This window comes from Gekko japonicus, unplaced genomic scaffold (assembly GCF_001447785.1).
Source record: "Gekko japonicus isolate JY-2015 unplaced genomic scaffold, Gekko_japonicus_V1.1 scaffold1527, whole genome shotgun sequence".
Lineage (NCBI taxonomy): Eukaryota > Metazoa > Chordata > Lepidosauria > Squamata > Gekkonidae > Gekko > Gekko japonicus.
In genome coordinates, this window is record NW_015161997.1 from 274601 (window position 1) to 288236 (window position 13636).

The 13636-nt window shown below is 40.6% G+C and overlaps 1 protein-coding gene across 1 annotated transcript in view; it reads left to right on the forward strand.

Annotated features, from left to right (window-relative positions):
* MKL2 (MKL/myocardin-like 2) overlaps positions 1-13636 on the forward strand; it is a 152204-nt gene that overhangs the window by 12061 nt on the left and 126507 nt on the right. The window contains exon 3 of the mRNA XM_015405428.1: positions 4235-4308. Within this exon, the coding sequence (XP_015260914.1) occupies positions 4298-4308 (11 nt within the window). The 5' untranslated portion in view covers positions 4235-4297. The remainder of the gene's footprint in view (positions 1-4234; positions 4309-13636) is intronic.

Below are 13636 nucleotides of genomic sequence, written 5' to 3' on the forward strand. Positions count from 1 at the left end.
GTCTTGCCAGAACGGAAGGGGCCAAAAACAAAAGCCCCCTCCACCAGCTCTCTCTCCGGGAGACCTGGAGGGGCTCTCTCAGAGACCGAGAAACCCCAATTAGAGCGGCTCGGAATCGGGCGGGTTGGAGCTTGCCGAACGCCGCCCGTCGCTGCGCCATGCCGACCAGAAGTCCTAATCAAGTCTCCCCCTATTATCAAATGGCCTTCGATGACCCTGACACTGGGATAGTTTTGTATAGGTTTAAGTAGGCTGGGCTGGCAAAAATGCGATCTCTAGATATGTCCTCAGTGGGCCAAAAACACTGGAGTACTTAATAACTGTTGCTTTTAAACTTTCAAGCGACTTGCCAATTGCAAGCAATAATACTCAAATGCTGTGAATCTAGTATCTTGTACTGTCCTTCTTTTGTTTGCATTCATGTACTCATTTTGCAGATAGCCATGTGGAGCCACAGTTTTAGTATGTATTAATATTTTGACATCTAACAAGCCACTTAAGTGTTTTGAACATCAGGTTAAATTGAGGCGCACAGTGCCAGTTAGCTGTGCAAGAGGAATCTGTAGTTAGGCTAGTCTGTAAGGTAATGGTTCCCATGCTCAAAAGCCAGTCGAGTCCAACTCTAGGGTTGCGGTGCTCATCTCCGTTTCAAAGCTGAAGAGCCAGCGCTGACCGAAGACGTTTCCGTGCTCATGTGGCCGGCATAACTAAATACCAAGGCACACGGAACGCTGTTCCCTTCCCACCGAAGTGGTACCTATTTATCTACTTGCAATTTCTTGCTTTCGAACTGCTAGGTTGGCAGGAGCTGGAACTAGAGACGGGAGCTCACTCCGTCATGCGGCAACTCGGGTCTTGAACTGCTGAACTACTGACCTTCCACAGCCTGCAGTTCAGCGTCTTAACCACTTGAGCCACCGCAGCTTTACAAAATTGTGAAACGCAAACAAACCTAATGCATAAAAAGACCCACATTCTACAAGTTTTTTTCAGTCTCCAAATAGTGTGTTTCCTAAAACAAGTAAATAAATATCTTTAGCAGAAGTTGGCCAGTTTCTTTGGAATTTTCAGTAATTTTCTAATATTGGAAGTATGCAGCAAAATCAGTATTGTGGCTTATGTTTAAATCGTGTATTATATTTTTAAAAACAAATGGCTTCAAATAAAGCCCTCCGCATACAATAAAAGAGTGCTTAATTTCTAAAATGAGAGGTCCTGAGGCCCAAGCTTATACCATGAATAAAACTTTGTTGGTCTTAAAGGTGCCACTGGACTCAAACTTTTGTTCTGACACGGGAGTACTTTCTGTTAGTATTAAATGTGTTGCTGTATGTTAAAGCTGCCTGCCTGTAAACTCTGTACTTTCACAGTTACTTTGTGGCTGTTAGTTTGTATATTCCAGACCTGAACTTGGCATTAAATATAGGACCTAGGCCTGTAGGTGTGTGTTTTGAACATTGGGCTCCACACCTAGAAGTGTCATGTCACAGCTCAGGCTGTGTGTCTCAGTCCCTTTGTTGCTGTTTATTGTCTCTAGGCAGCCCCAATCCATCTGGATGTCAAGGGAAACAATGTGATCTTATAATATATTGATCTCAAAGGCTTGAAGCCTGTCTGTATCCATGTTTTCTACCTATGAGCTACGTTATCAGGAAAGAGGCAGTCCAGTTGACCATAACGATTTACTTCTAAGTAAATATATGGAGGGTTGGCCTGTTGGTAATAAGAAAAGGATAATTCCTGTGCATTGGATGGAATTTAGAAAGAAAAATAAGTGGCACATCTATGTATATATGGTTCTGGTAGATACCAGATAGAGGTGCTGTATTTATATCTGTATAGAAAATAGAATTCAGAAAAGGGCGAAATGGCACATTCCTTTTTTTAATAAATTGTTTATTTTGAAAATTTTCAGTACATATAACAACATAACAAAACAAGTATATAAACAGAAGGCTAATGCATGAATATATAGTTTTACAATACAAAAGAAGGGGCAAAAGATGTAAAATGAATTTATAAAAGCATGATGTAATTAAAATGCCTTTAACAGAGATTAACAGTTTTAGCTATCTTTGGGATGTACATTGTAGATTTAAAAAGAGCAAAGAGTCAACAGCATAGTATACCAGTTTCAACGTAGTTATGATCATATTAAAGCTATAAAGCGATTAATATGTGGGTTAGAACATCCAGACACACCATAGTCATTCATAAATTCCAGAACTGGCCACCACAGAGGGTGGTGGTTGATAGTTAGGATTATCAATAGAACGTAATTTGTCTGAGATTTTCTCCATTACGAAGAAGTCCCAAATAGCTTTAAACCGTCTAGAGATCGAAGGGAGTTCCTTTTCCTTCCAAAAGGAAGCCAGAGTAAGTTTGGCAGCAGTTAACAATAAAAAAAATTAAAGCTTTGCAGATAGAGGGGATCTGGGGATCTGACCAAAGATTGAGCAAAATGATTTCAGGTTTTAATGGAACTGTGTAACCCGTCGTTTTTTGAATATGTATAAGGATTGTTCTCCAGAAGTTTTTTTATTTTGGGGAACCCCCACCAGCAGTGGTAATAAGATCCTTTAAAGTGGTAATAAGATCCTTTAAAGCTTCCAACATAGGGGAGAAATGGAATGGTTGATTCGATGGAGCTACACTGGAGTCATATACCGCCGTGACATGAGTTTGAAGGACAGCAATTTGATATTTAATGCTTTGGATATAAGTGGTGTAGAGAGCCAGATGGTTTCCCAGTGAGAATCCGTTAGGGCAGTGGTGGCAAACCTATGGCACGGGTGCCAGAGGTAGCACTCAGAGCCCTCTCTGTGGGCACGCGTGCCATCGCCCCAGCCAGGCCCAGACCATCATTAAAGTGTCGAATTCTCTGCCAAATAATTTTAAGTAAATGAAAGCATTTGGGATTGCTTTCCTTACTTTGTTTGGATCATCTTCAGTTAAAGTAGGAGTTGTTTTTTCTAAAGGAAAACCTCAGTATTCGGGTTAAATTGCCGTGTTGGCACTTTGCGATAAATAAGTGGGTTTTGGGTCGCAGTTTGGGCATTCGGTCTCTAAAGGGTTCACCATCACTGCGTTAGGGGGATCCCACAGTCTATTTGCTATTTATTTTGATACAGGAGGCGATTGGAGTCTGCAGCAGAACATAAGATAACATATATCACCCAGATGAGTCCCTTGCGTCGTGAAGTACCTTGTTTTAAAAGATACTCAAATTTGGTTAAGTCTCTTTGTGTGGTCTGCTGAATGGATGGGGTCTCTAAGAAGTGTTTGACTTGTAGGCATTGGAACCATGGAATGGTCAAATCCATATTATGTTCAATTCATGCCTTTTCCAGCACGAGGCTGTGGTGGGAGATATCAGAAAGTTTTGTGTTATTAAGAGTCCTCCATATCTTAAAAGAGGAATGATCCTGTAATGATTCCTTGTTTTATATGTGTGTGTGTCTCTTTAAAAGTTTGGTTGCATGGCTGTGTGATGGACTAGAGTGCTTGAAGAGACAAGTGTGGTTTTAGAAAGTGTTTCTGAGTGGATGAATGGGTATGTCCTTCAGGAGTGACAGTTAGAGGTTTGACAGTTGAAAAAGACAGTTGATAAGTTAGGTCGTTCTGAGGTCTGAGGGAGAGAGACAGTCTTGTGTGTGATACAAGAGTTAAGTTCTGTGTATAAAGAAAAGTTGAATGTATAAGGAAACAAAAGTTAAATGAAAGTCTGAGTGACAGACTGGAGTGAAATAGGAAACGTATATGACCCTGAGTAATGAGTTACAAAGTTACTTGAAAAATCCCTGTCAGAAAGGGAGCAGATCTTGTGTGAGACACAATGAAATTGTAAAAATTATTCACATTACTGGTTACATTGTTCTACACTTTTATTTATGAACTGTTTCAATAAATCTTCCTTTATTTAAGTCTGCCAGCTCTGAAAGAAATAATTTCTCAGGAAACACATAGACCCTCATGAGACTTAAAAACTCGACCTACCTATCCAGTGATAGCCAAAAGAAAGTATAAAGGTTTGGAAAGCCTAAAATTTCCTGGTGGCAGCCTAATCTACCCAGTTGAACAAAATAAAAATAACACTTTAAAATGAAACCAGGCCTCCCCAGATAAGGGGACGTCACAGATCCCTCCCGTATTCGAACCAAATCTGGCCTAGAAATGAAGAAATGGGGGAAATGCCAGGTGCTAATGTCTTTTTCCTCTCATCCCAAATTTTTAGGGTTGCAGACAAGAATTCATTTTGGGAGATTTGAGTTGGACGTGCTTTTGGGGGTTCCATAAGATGTCATATAGGTGAGCCTAGATACGATTTCTCTATAGTTACCCAGTCTATATAATAATTTGGAAATAATAATGTGATTGTGTTGTGTTGATGCATAATATAAGCTAAGGTCTGGGACGTCAAGCCCACCCTTTTTTGAGGGATGTGTCAGCACTAAACAAGAGATTCTGGGGCGTTTGTAATCCCAAAGAAAGTCTGTAAGTAAGTTTTGCCAGCTCTGTTAGTTCTTTGCAGGTTAATGACACGGGGAGCATATGAAATAGAAAAATGAATTGTGGCAAAACTACCGATTTGACTGTACTGAGCATTCAAACCAGGAGAGGTTTTTACTGCTCAGGTCTTTCAAAAAGAAAGTGGTCTTTTGGGATAGTTTGATATAGTTGTGGAATTTCAAATCCCTTAAATGTGTAGGGTTTATAATGCCTAAGTAGTTTAATGATTTCGTTATCCATTTGTAGGGATATAAGGCTTTGATAGAGACAGATAAGGATGAGTTTAGTTTGATGGGGTATATTTCTGATTTCATTTGATTTATTTTTAATCCAGATATACGACCAAAATTATGAAGTGTTGCCTCTAATGCTCTTAAAGAGGAAGTAGGATTTGTAAGGTAGAGGGTCATATCATCGGCAAAGAGACTTATTTTGTAGTCATGGCCATTTATAGTGATGCCTTCAATTGTGGTCTGTTTCCTAATCAATTCAGCTAATGATTTAGTAGAGAGGGCAAAAAGCAAGGGCGACAAAGGGCACCCTTGCTTGGTGCTTCTTAAAAGTCGGAATGGGGGTGGGGTGGGGAGAAACCATTTATTAAGTTTCAGGCTGTGGTGCCAGCACAGAGTAGTTGAGTTGTGTCTAAAAAATGGTTACCAAATCCCTTATGGGCTAACAAGTGGTGTAAATAATCTCCAGTCTATCAAAAGCCTTTTCTGCGTCTAATGCCAATATTATGGCCTCTATTTGGAACTTCCATGAGTGTCGAATAATATTCAAAGTTTTTCTGCATTGTCGACTATATTGTGGTGAGGCATTAAAGCCTGTTTGGTCAGGGTGAACATAGTGGGTTATAAAGGTATTAAGATGGCTGGCTAAGGTGGCTGTAAAAATCATGGCGTCCTGATTAATTAAAGATATTGGCCTATAAGATTTGGGAAGAGTGACATCCTTATTCTTTTTCAGTAATACAATAATATTGGTTTCACACCATGTGAGAGGGAGCCTATTGTGAAACATAGCATAATTACATATAGAGGTAAGAGGTTCTGCTAATAGAAGTAGGAAAGTCTTGTAGAATTCGGCGGGATATCCATCCCCACCAGGAGACTTATTATATTTTTTAATTGTTAATCGTGTTGATGATCTCTTGTTTTGTGATAGGTTGCTCCATCAGGGTTCTGTGTTCTGGAGCTAATTTTTTAAGGGAGGTAATAGATGATTGAAAGGTAGAGATGTTTCCTCTGATGTGTAGAGTTTTTGAAAGTAAGTTGAAAAAGAATTAAGAAATGGCCCATTCCTGATGTTAGGGCTATCTTTATTTAGCTGCTGCTGTGCCATCACCTGGCTTGAAAACTGGCTCTCTTAACTTGTATTTGCCAGTTATTGTTGCACTTGAGAGTGTTTAATGTTTTTGGGAACAAGATGTGGTCAAATTGGGCAAGGGCTATAGCACTGTGGGGGTGGGGTATTAAACCTTTCCCTCCCATCATTTCCCTTACCAAAATCTCCCCTCCCATATAGTATCTGTCTTTCCCTGGCTGTACCTAGTAGAGGGTTCAGAGGCAATTTTGATCTTTTGAGGGGAAGGACTGACTCAAATGTTCGCTGCACTCTTTAGTCACATTAATCTGTTGGCCCGTATCCCCTCAGATTGGGGCCTTGCAATTATTGTTCCAATATACAAGAAAGGAGAAAAAATGAATCCCACCAACTACCAACCAGTTAGTCTCCTTAGTATTGTTAGTAAATTATATTCAAGAAACTCCTTGACTAGGTAGATCGAGAAAACATACTGGTGGACAAACAGGTTTCAGAGCTGGCCGTTCCACCATAGACCAGTGTCTGATTTTGCACCATCTTGCGGAGAAGTACAGCTCTAAGCCAAATGGAGTACCCTATACTGCCTCTGTGGATTTCAAAGCAGCATTTGACAGCATCTGGATCTGAGTGAATTGGCGAACTATCGGCCGGTTTCCAACTTGCCCTGTTTGGGCAAGATAATAGGCTGGGCTGTGGCAACTCAGTTACAGGGCTTTTTGGATGATGCTTCCATCTTAGACCTCTTCCAGTCCAGCTTCTGTCCAGGCCATGGGATGGAGACGGCACTGGTCGCCCTCACAGATGATCTCTGGAGGCATCTGGATCGGGGTGGATTGGCAGTGCTGTTGTTGTTGGACCTGTAGGCAGTGTTCGACATGGTCGACCATCAGCTGCTGATCTACCACTTCGCCGACACTGGAATCCAGGGGACTGCCTTGCCATGGCTCCTCTACTCTCTCCAAGGTCGGGGACAAAGGGTGGCACTGGGGGAACAGCTATCCCGAAGGCACCCACTGGACTGTGGAGTGCCTCAAGGGGTAGTGCTATCCCCGATGCTATTTAACATCTATATGCATCCCCTTGCCCAGATTGCACGGAGACATGGGCTGGGATGTCACCAGTACACAGATGACACCCAGCTCTATCTGTTGTTGGGCAGCCAGTCTGACTCTAAACCGGAAGATCTGGACTGGGGGTTACAAGACGTAGCTGCCTTAGACTGAGCCGACTGAAATTCAATCTGACAAAGACGGCAGTTCTGTGTCTGTGGGCCGAGGGTAGGGATCCCACTTCTTACCTTCGATGGGGCTCCGCTGGTGCCAGCGCTGGAGGTTAGGAGCTTGGGAGTGCTCCTGGATGCCTTCTTAAAAATGGAGGCCCAGATAGCAGGCACTGCCAAGTCAGCCTTTTACCATCTTCGGCTGATCAGGCAGTTGGCTCCCTTCCTTGAATGCAATGACTTGGCAACAATGATCCACATGATGGTCACCTCAGGATTGGACTAGGGGTGTGGCGGCGTTTGAAAGATAATGGCCGCCTGAAACTCCCGCTCCGTGGACCCCATCTTTTCTTACGATCATACTGACAACCACCAGATTGATTTCTCTGCCCAATATATGGAAATGAACAGTGGAGAAAATCCTCAACACAAAGCTACAAAAACCCCACAAAGGTACAAGTTAAAATAGACTCGACATTGGGCCCTTTTCTCCCAGGCCAGTGCCGCATAATTGCTGCTAAAATGGCGCCGACTGTACCAGGAGCGGGAAAAGACACCACTCCAGTAACAACAACAGAACTTTCAGCGGCCCTAAATAAAGAGTGAAAAAACATTATCGGATAGCATATAAAACATGCTGAAACCTCTGTACGATCAATTGGAAACAATGCAGAAGAATATGTCAGAAACTCGCGCTATCACTGACATCGCAATGAATAACAGTCTGTTAAACCAAAATGCCATAGAAGACATACACCATGGGGAGGATGTTTTAGCGGAACAGGCTCTGAAACTTGATCTATGAGACAGAATAATTTAAAGGGCCGTGGTCTAGATGAGAAAGTGGAAGATCCTTCCTATTTTTCTGTCAAAATGGCTGTCTCAAGAAATATCACTTGAGGGATATCATGCCAATCGTGATGAAAGCATACAGATTGGGCTCCTTAAGTGCACTTAAAAACAGATCATCCAGAGATATCCTGATGACAGTACTAGATGTAAGATTCAAACAACTGATCATCCAGAAAATGAGGTAACGGAGCCATCTTATCTACAAAGGGGGAAAGATTGAGATATATCAAGATCTACCTCCAGAGGCTCTGGAGTAACGTCGGGAGTTGAAGCCCATTACAGCATGCCTAATAGAAGCCAACCGTAGGTATAAATGGGTTTCGCCCTTTATCCTGCAGCTCACACATTTGGGAAAGAACTATCGTGTCACCTCATTAGAAGAAGGGAAGTCTCTGCTTCGCACGTTAAACCTCGAAGTGCCTATGGACCTTACTTTGAAATCGCAAAAGAGAAGGCTGGAATCCCCATCGCCGCCACCATCAGACCTCAACAACCAAGTTCGCTCCTGTACTATGAAGACGTTTCTGCAGGTTTTCAGCGATTTAATTTTCACAGAAGGTTCCTGTAATGTCTATGCCACTATTATTGCCTGGTGTTACTAATACTGTTTTGTATTTATAAGTTAGGAAATATAAACAGTGAAAGCTGTGGGTACAAAATTAAGTGTAGTTTATGAAAGTTGTAAGGAAAAGTAAAGTTTTACCACTTATGAAGTTGGGTCTTATTAATTGCTTCCAACACGGTCTTGTTTGTATAGGAATAGATCAGCTTAGTTATGTAGGCTGTTTTTATTTAGATAAGTAAGAACTTTAGCATCTTGAATATAAGTCCAAGAGCTGCAACCTATTCAACTGCTTTATATGATCTGTAGCTGTAGATCACTGTCACTGTGAATTATTATTACTGGAGACTCATTAGTAATAAAAATAAGGTAGGTTGACTTTCTTGCATATGTTGTTGCTTTAAAGAGGAGGAGGGAGTCCTGGTGGAGTGAATAGTTTTTAGCTCCACTCACTTAGTGTGTTCTCTTAGACAGTTGCTGGGTCTCAGAAACCCAGCCCCCTGTAGCTTATCAGATAGCTGCAGGAGTAGGGGGAACTTTTACACCATCTTTTATTTTTAAATAAATAAATATAAAATAAATAAAAGGGGAATATATATATTTAGATCAATTAAAATCTATATTAAAACTAATTGAAATATTTTTAAGCAATTTCATTAAATTTATTACTGCAATTTAGTTTTTGAAAAAATACATAATCTGCATAGCTATTATTAATTTAATTTTAACTGATTAATTAACTATATGATCACTCAAACAGTTTATTAATTTACTTGTTGATTTGTTGTTAGAAAGGAGAGATTTTAAACAAGGTGAAGAGGGTTTAGTGGTATTGAATAAACTTTGAATAGCGTATAGACAAGAGTTGAAATCTGGCAAAGCCGGTTTTATCAAAAATATAGTAGCTGCATTGCTAACAGTATAAAAGTATAAGAAAGTTGTTCCAGCTTTCTTCAATTCTTTTCATTCTTAGTATCTTGTTCTGGCTTTCACCTTTTCTTATTACCAAATAAGTGTTAAGTATTATTATTACTGCTATCTTCTCTTATAATCTATAGGGCCCATTCAGAAGCCAACCTGCTGATATAGATACTGCTGCTTGAGAGATAAAATAGTAGGTAAGAACTGTCTTTAAGAGAGAGGTGTGTGATACAATAGTACATACTGTGTCATTGTAAGCTAATACTTGTAATACTGAGTGTTATAAAATTTTGTGTAGTATTAGACTGAACTGAGCTAAAGAGGAACTGCCAATGTATCATGACTTTTAATGCACAAAAAGTGGTATCTTCAAACATGCGTGGCCTTAATAATTTGATCAACAAGAAACGCATTCTGTTGCATCTATTGAAATACCAAGCTGATATTGTGCTTCTACAAGAAACACATCTCAGAAAAACTAATGAGTTTGTATTTAAGACACCTAAGTTCCCATATCAATATTTGGCATCAGGAACCTCCAAGTCACGTGGCGTTGCGATACTGATAGCAAGGACCACCAGTTTCTCTTTTATTTCCAAGCTAAGTGACCTGCAAGGTTGTTTTTTATTTGTGAAAGGTCTTCTAGACAACAAACCAGTCACCATAGTCACACTGTACGCTCCTAATGAAGGCCAATTAGCTTTCATAAAAGACACCATGACCAAAGAACTTATCCTGCTGGCGATGTTATCTTAGGGGGAGATTTTAATCTTTTAGTGGACAAACAACTTGACAGATCTCATTTTAAATCTCATTTAAACAAAAATAAAAATAGATATACAGGGCTAGGAGAAATTTTCCAGGATAACGACCTAATCGACATCTGGTGTATAATGAATCGGAATGTTAAGAATTACACCTATTTCTCAAGTTGACACATAGTTCACACCAGAATCGATTTCATTCTGATCTTTTCTTTTCTGCAGTATAGGGTTATCTCAACATCTGTTGAACCTTCACACTGGTTGGACCACTCATGGCTCAATTGTATTTTGGTCCCGCGTGACCAATCAAAAAGAAACAGACAATGGTCCTTGAACAGTTCTTTATTGGCTGATCCTACACTTTGCCATGAATTGGAGGAATTTATTAAGCAATACTTCAAAGAAAATATACAAGAAGGGACATCCTCAGCCATTTGTTGGGATGCTCTCAAACCAGTACTTCGGGGGTTTCTGATTTCCAAGACCTCCTATCTAAAAAAACAAAAAATAGAATCAGATCTTACAGAACAAATTAAAATACTTGAACAAACACATAAAAAACTGCAAACAAAAAAGTATATAATCAACTGTTTGTAGCATGCAGAAGCGTAGCACAAATTGAAACGGCTAAAATCAGGAAAGAGCTTGTTTTTACAAAACAGAAATATTGGTGTAGATCCCCATGCTTTTTGAAACTCCTTTCGCACAAAGTCAAAACTCAAATGACCTCCAATAGAATCCCGGCTATCCAAGAGCCACAAGGGGAAATCCTCAGTCAGACAGATCACATTGCTAATGTATTTGAATGCTTTTATAAAAAAAATTATACTCATCCACTATGCCAAACTAAGGCCCCTGCCACACAGGCAGGAAACTGCAGAGGAGAAGTGTGGCTGTTTGCCCCGGGGCAAACTAACATGCAGTAAAGCGATCAGACCTACTGTGGAGGTTCTGTGGAGGTACTGTGGAGGTTCCATGGCAAGGGAGAGGTGCCGATCACAACACACGCCTGCGCGCAATGAAGAAGCGCGCAGCGCGGCGAACTGGTTTTCTTTTTTTGTGTACACTACGAATGCGCATGCTCCGTTGGGTGCATGTGTGCATCCACGGAGACGTGGGGGGAAAAAAATCCTTTTCCGCAAGGGGACATGGGCGGGCGCCGGATACCACCGGAAACGCGATCAGACGCCCGCCCTTGCCCCGCAGTTTCTGGAAACTAGTACCTCCAAGGTACTAGTTTTTTGCTGCGCTTTTTCGGCAGGAAGCCTCAGTTGTGCCACGGAAGCACTACGCTTCCCAGATGTGCTGGTGAGATCGCGACTGGAAACTCCGCTTGTCTTCCGTATCTCTTGCGTGGCTAATGTTGCGTGTGACCGCAGCCTATATACAGATATATCGCTTCCTGAACAATCAGGGTAAGCTCCCTAACTTACAAGAACATCACAGGTCATTACTTGAAGAACCCTTTACGGAAAAAGAAACCTTGGAGACAATTCACTTAAATGTGCAAAATCTCCCAGTCCAGACGGGTTTCCGTCAGATTTCTATAAAAGTTTTGCAACGTCAATTGTAGGTCCTCTTACAGCAGCCTGCAATGATGTATATGGCCGATTTCCCCCATCATGGCAAGAGGCACAAACCGTGGTGATTCACAAAAAAGGGAGAGATCCATTAAATCCCACATCCTATAGGCCTATCTCCCTTCTGAATCAAGATTTTAAAATACGCACAGCAGCTTCAGCCAAAAGGATCAATTCATTCATTTCTGTATACATACACCCAAACAAAGTAGGCTTTATCCCTGGGAGAGATCTAGCGGATAACACCATTAAAACCCTAACTCTTCTGAGTCACTGTCGAAACACTAAGCAAGCTGCCATATTTTTATCACTCAATGTTGAGAAGGCATTTGACTCAGTTGAGTTTCCCTATCCTCGATTCTCGAATCACTGGGATTTGGACAGAGATTCATAAACACAATCAAAACTTTGTATACATCCCCTACAACTAAGATTAAAATCAATGGAACCTTCACAAATCCCATCCTATTACACCGTGGCACCCGCCAAGGTTGTCCCTTATCTTCCTTATTGTTTGCCGTGGCGGTGGAGCCGCTAGCTGTTGCAATTAGAACAAACTCTGACATATCTGGTCTTTGACTACGCTCACAGGAACACCAATTGCTGTTGTTTGCTGATGACATGATCCTATACGTCATGAACCTCACTAAATCTCTCCCGGCGCTTCAAAGTATATTAGAACATTTTGGTAAGCTTTCAGGTTTGAAAATCAACGACAACAAATCTCAGCTATTGGCAATACAGCTATCACAAAGGGAAATAGACTTTATTAAAAATCATTTCGATCTCATTGGGTATCTAAATACTTAGAATACCTTGGCATTAAGATTCCTTTGGTCAAATCTGAGATGTTGTCACTTAATCATCAATCAATGTATACTGACTGAGCTGTCTACTACAATTTATAAATGGAATAAACTTAATCTAAACTGGATAGAGAGGCTTAATTTGATCAATCCTTTATATTGCCTAAATTCATCTTTTTATTTAGAACAATCCCTCTCACCATGCCTCCATTTATTTTTAAAAGATGGCAAGCGACGTTGTCAAAGTTTTTATGGGACCAAAAGAAACCCAGAATAAGTTTTTCAATCTTAAAGAGACACAGAGCCCTGGGGGAGTTTGCTTTACCAGATCTGGTGTTATATAACAGAGCAATACTATTGTTGACAACAATCAAAATGTTACACGCAAATATCAGACCTGCATGGTCGGAAATATGTGATGATTTGTTGCACCCACACTCTCTGGTAGACTTGATACGGGCTCCAGAGAATCTCTCAACCAAAATTAAATGTCACATAGAAGTATTGTTCCCATCTGTGAATTGTTGGAAATGTTATACCAAGTCCTTACTGCCCAAAGTGTCACGCTACTCCACATTTTTAAATCAAAGCTGGTTCAAACCTGGTACAAACCCTATCCTAATAAAAAGTTGGAGAGATAAAAAACTGTCTCGAATCTTGGATATCACTACAAAACATGGTATCCGAACTAAAGCCGAACATGAACATAAATAGGGGATTTCTATACCCTGGTATTTTTATTTACAACTGAGCCATTTATTGTCCCAACTTAATATAAGCTCCGCATTAAAGCAACCAAAAACCAAAATGGAATTATTGATCCGTGACTTTGATAACCAAAACAGAGGACTTATATCTAAAATCTACTCAATACTAATCCAAAAATCTAGTGCTAAAGTCTTGCCTTACCAAACCGCATGGCAGAGAGATTTCGAAGAACCTCTCAATGATGATGCATGGCATAGGTATTGGAACGCTACTAGTTTCAAAACTAAATCTATAGCGGTAAGGTTCCAAAACCTAAAAGTGATGACTAGGTGGTATGCGACTCCTAAGAAACTCTCCTACATATCTCCTACAAAATCCCCACGATGTTGGAA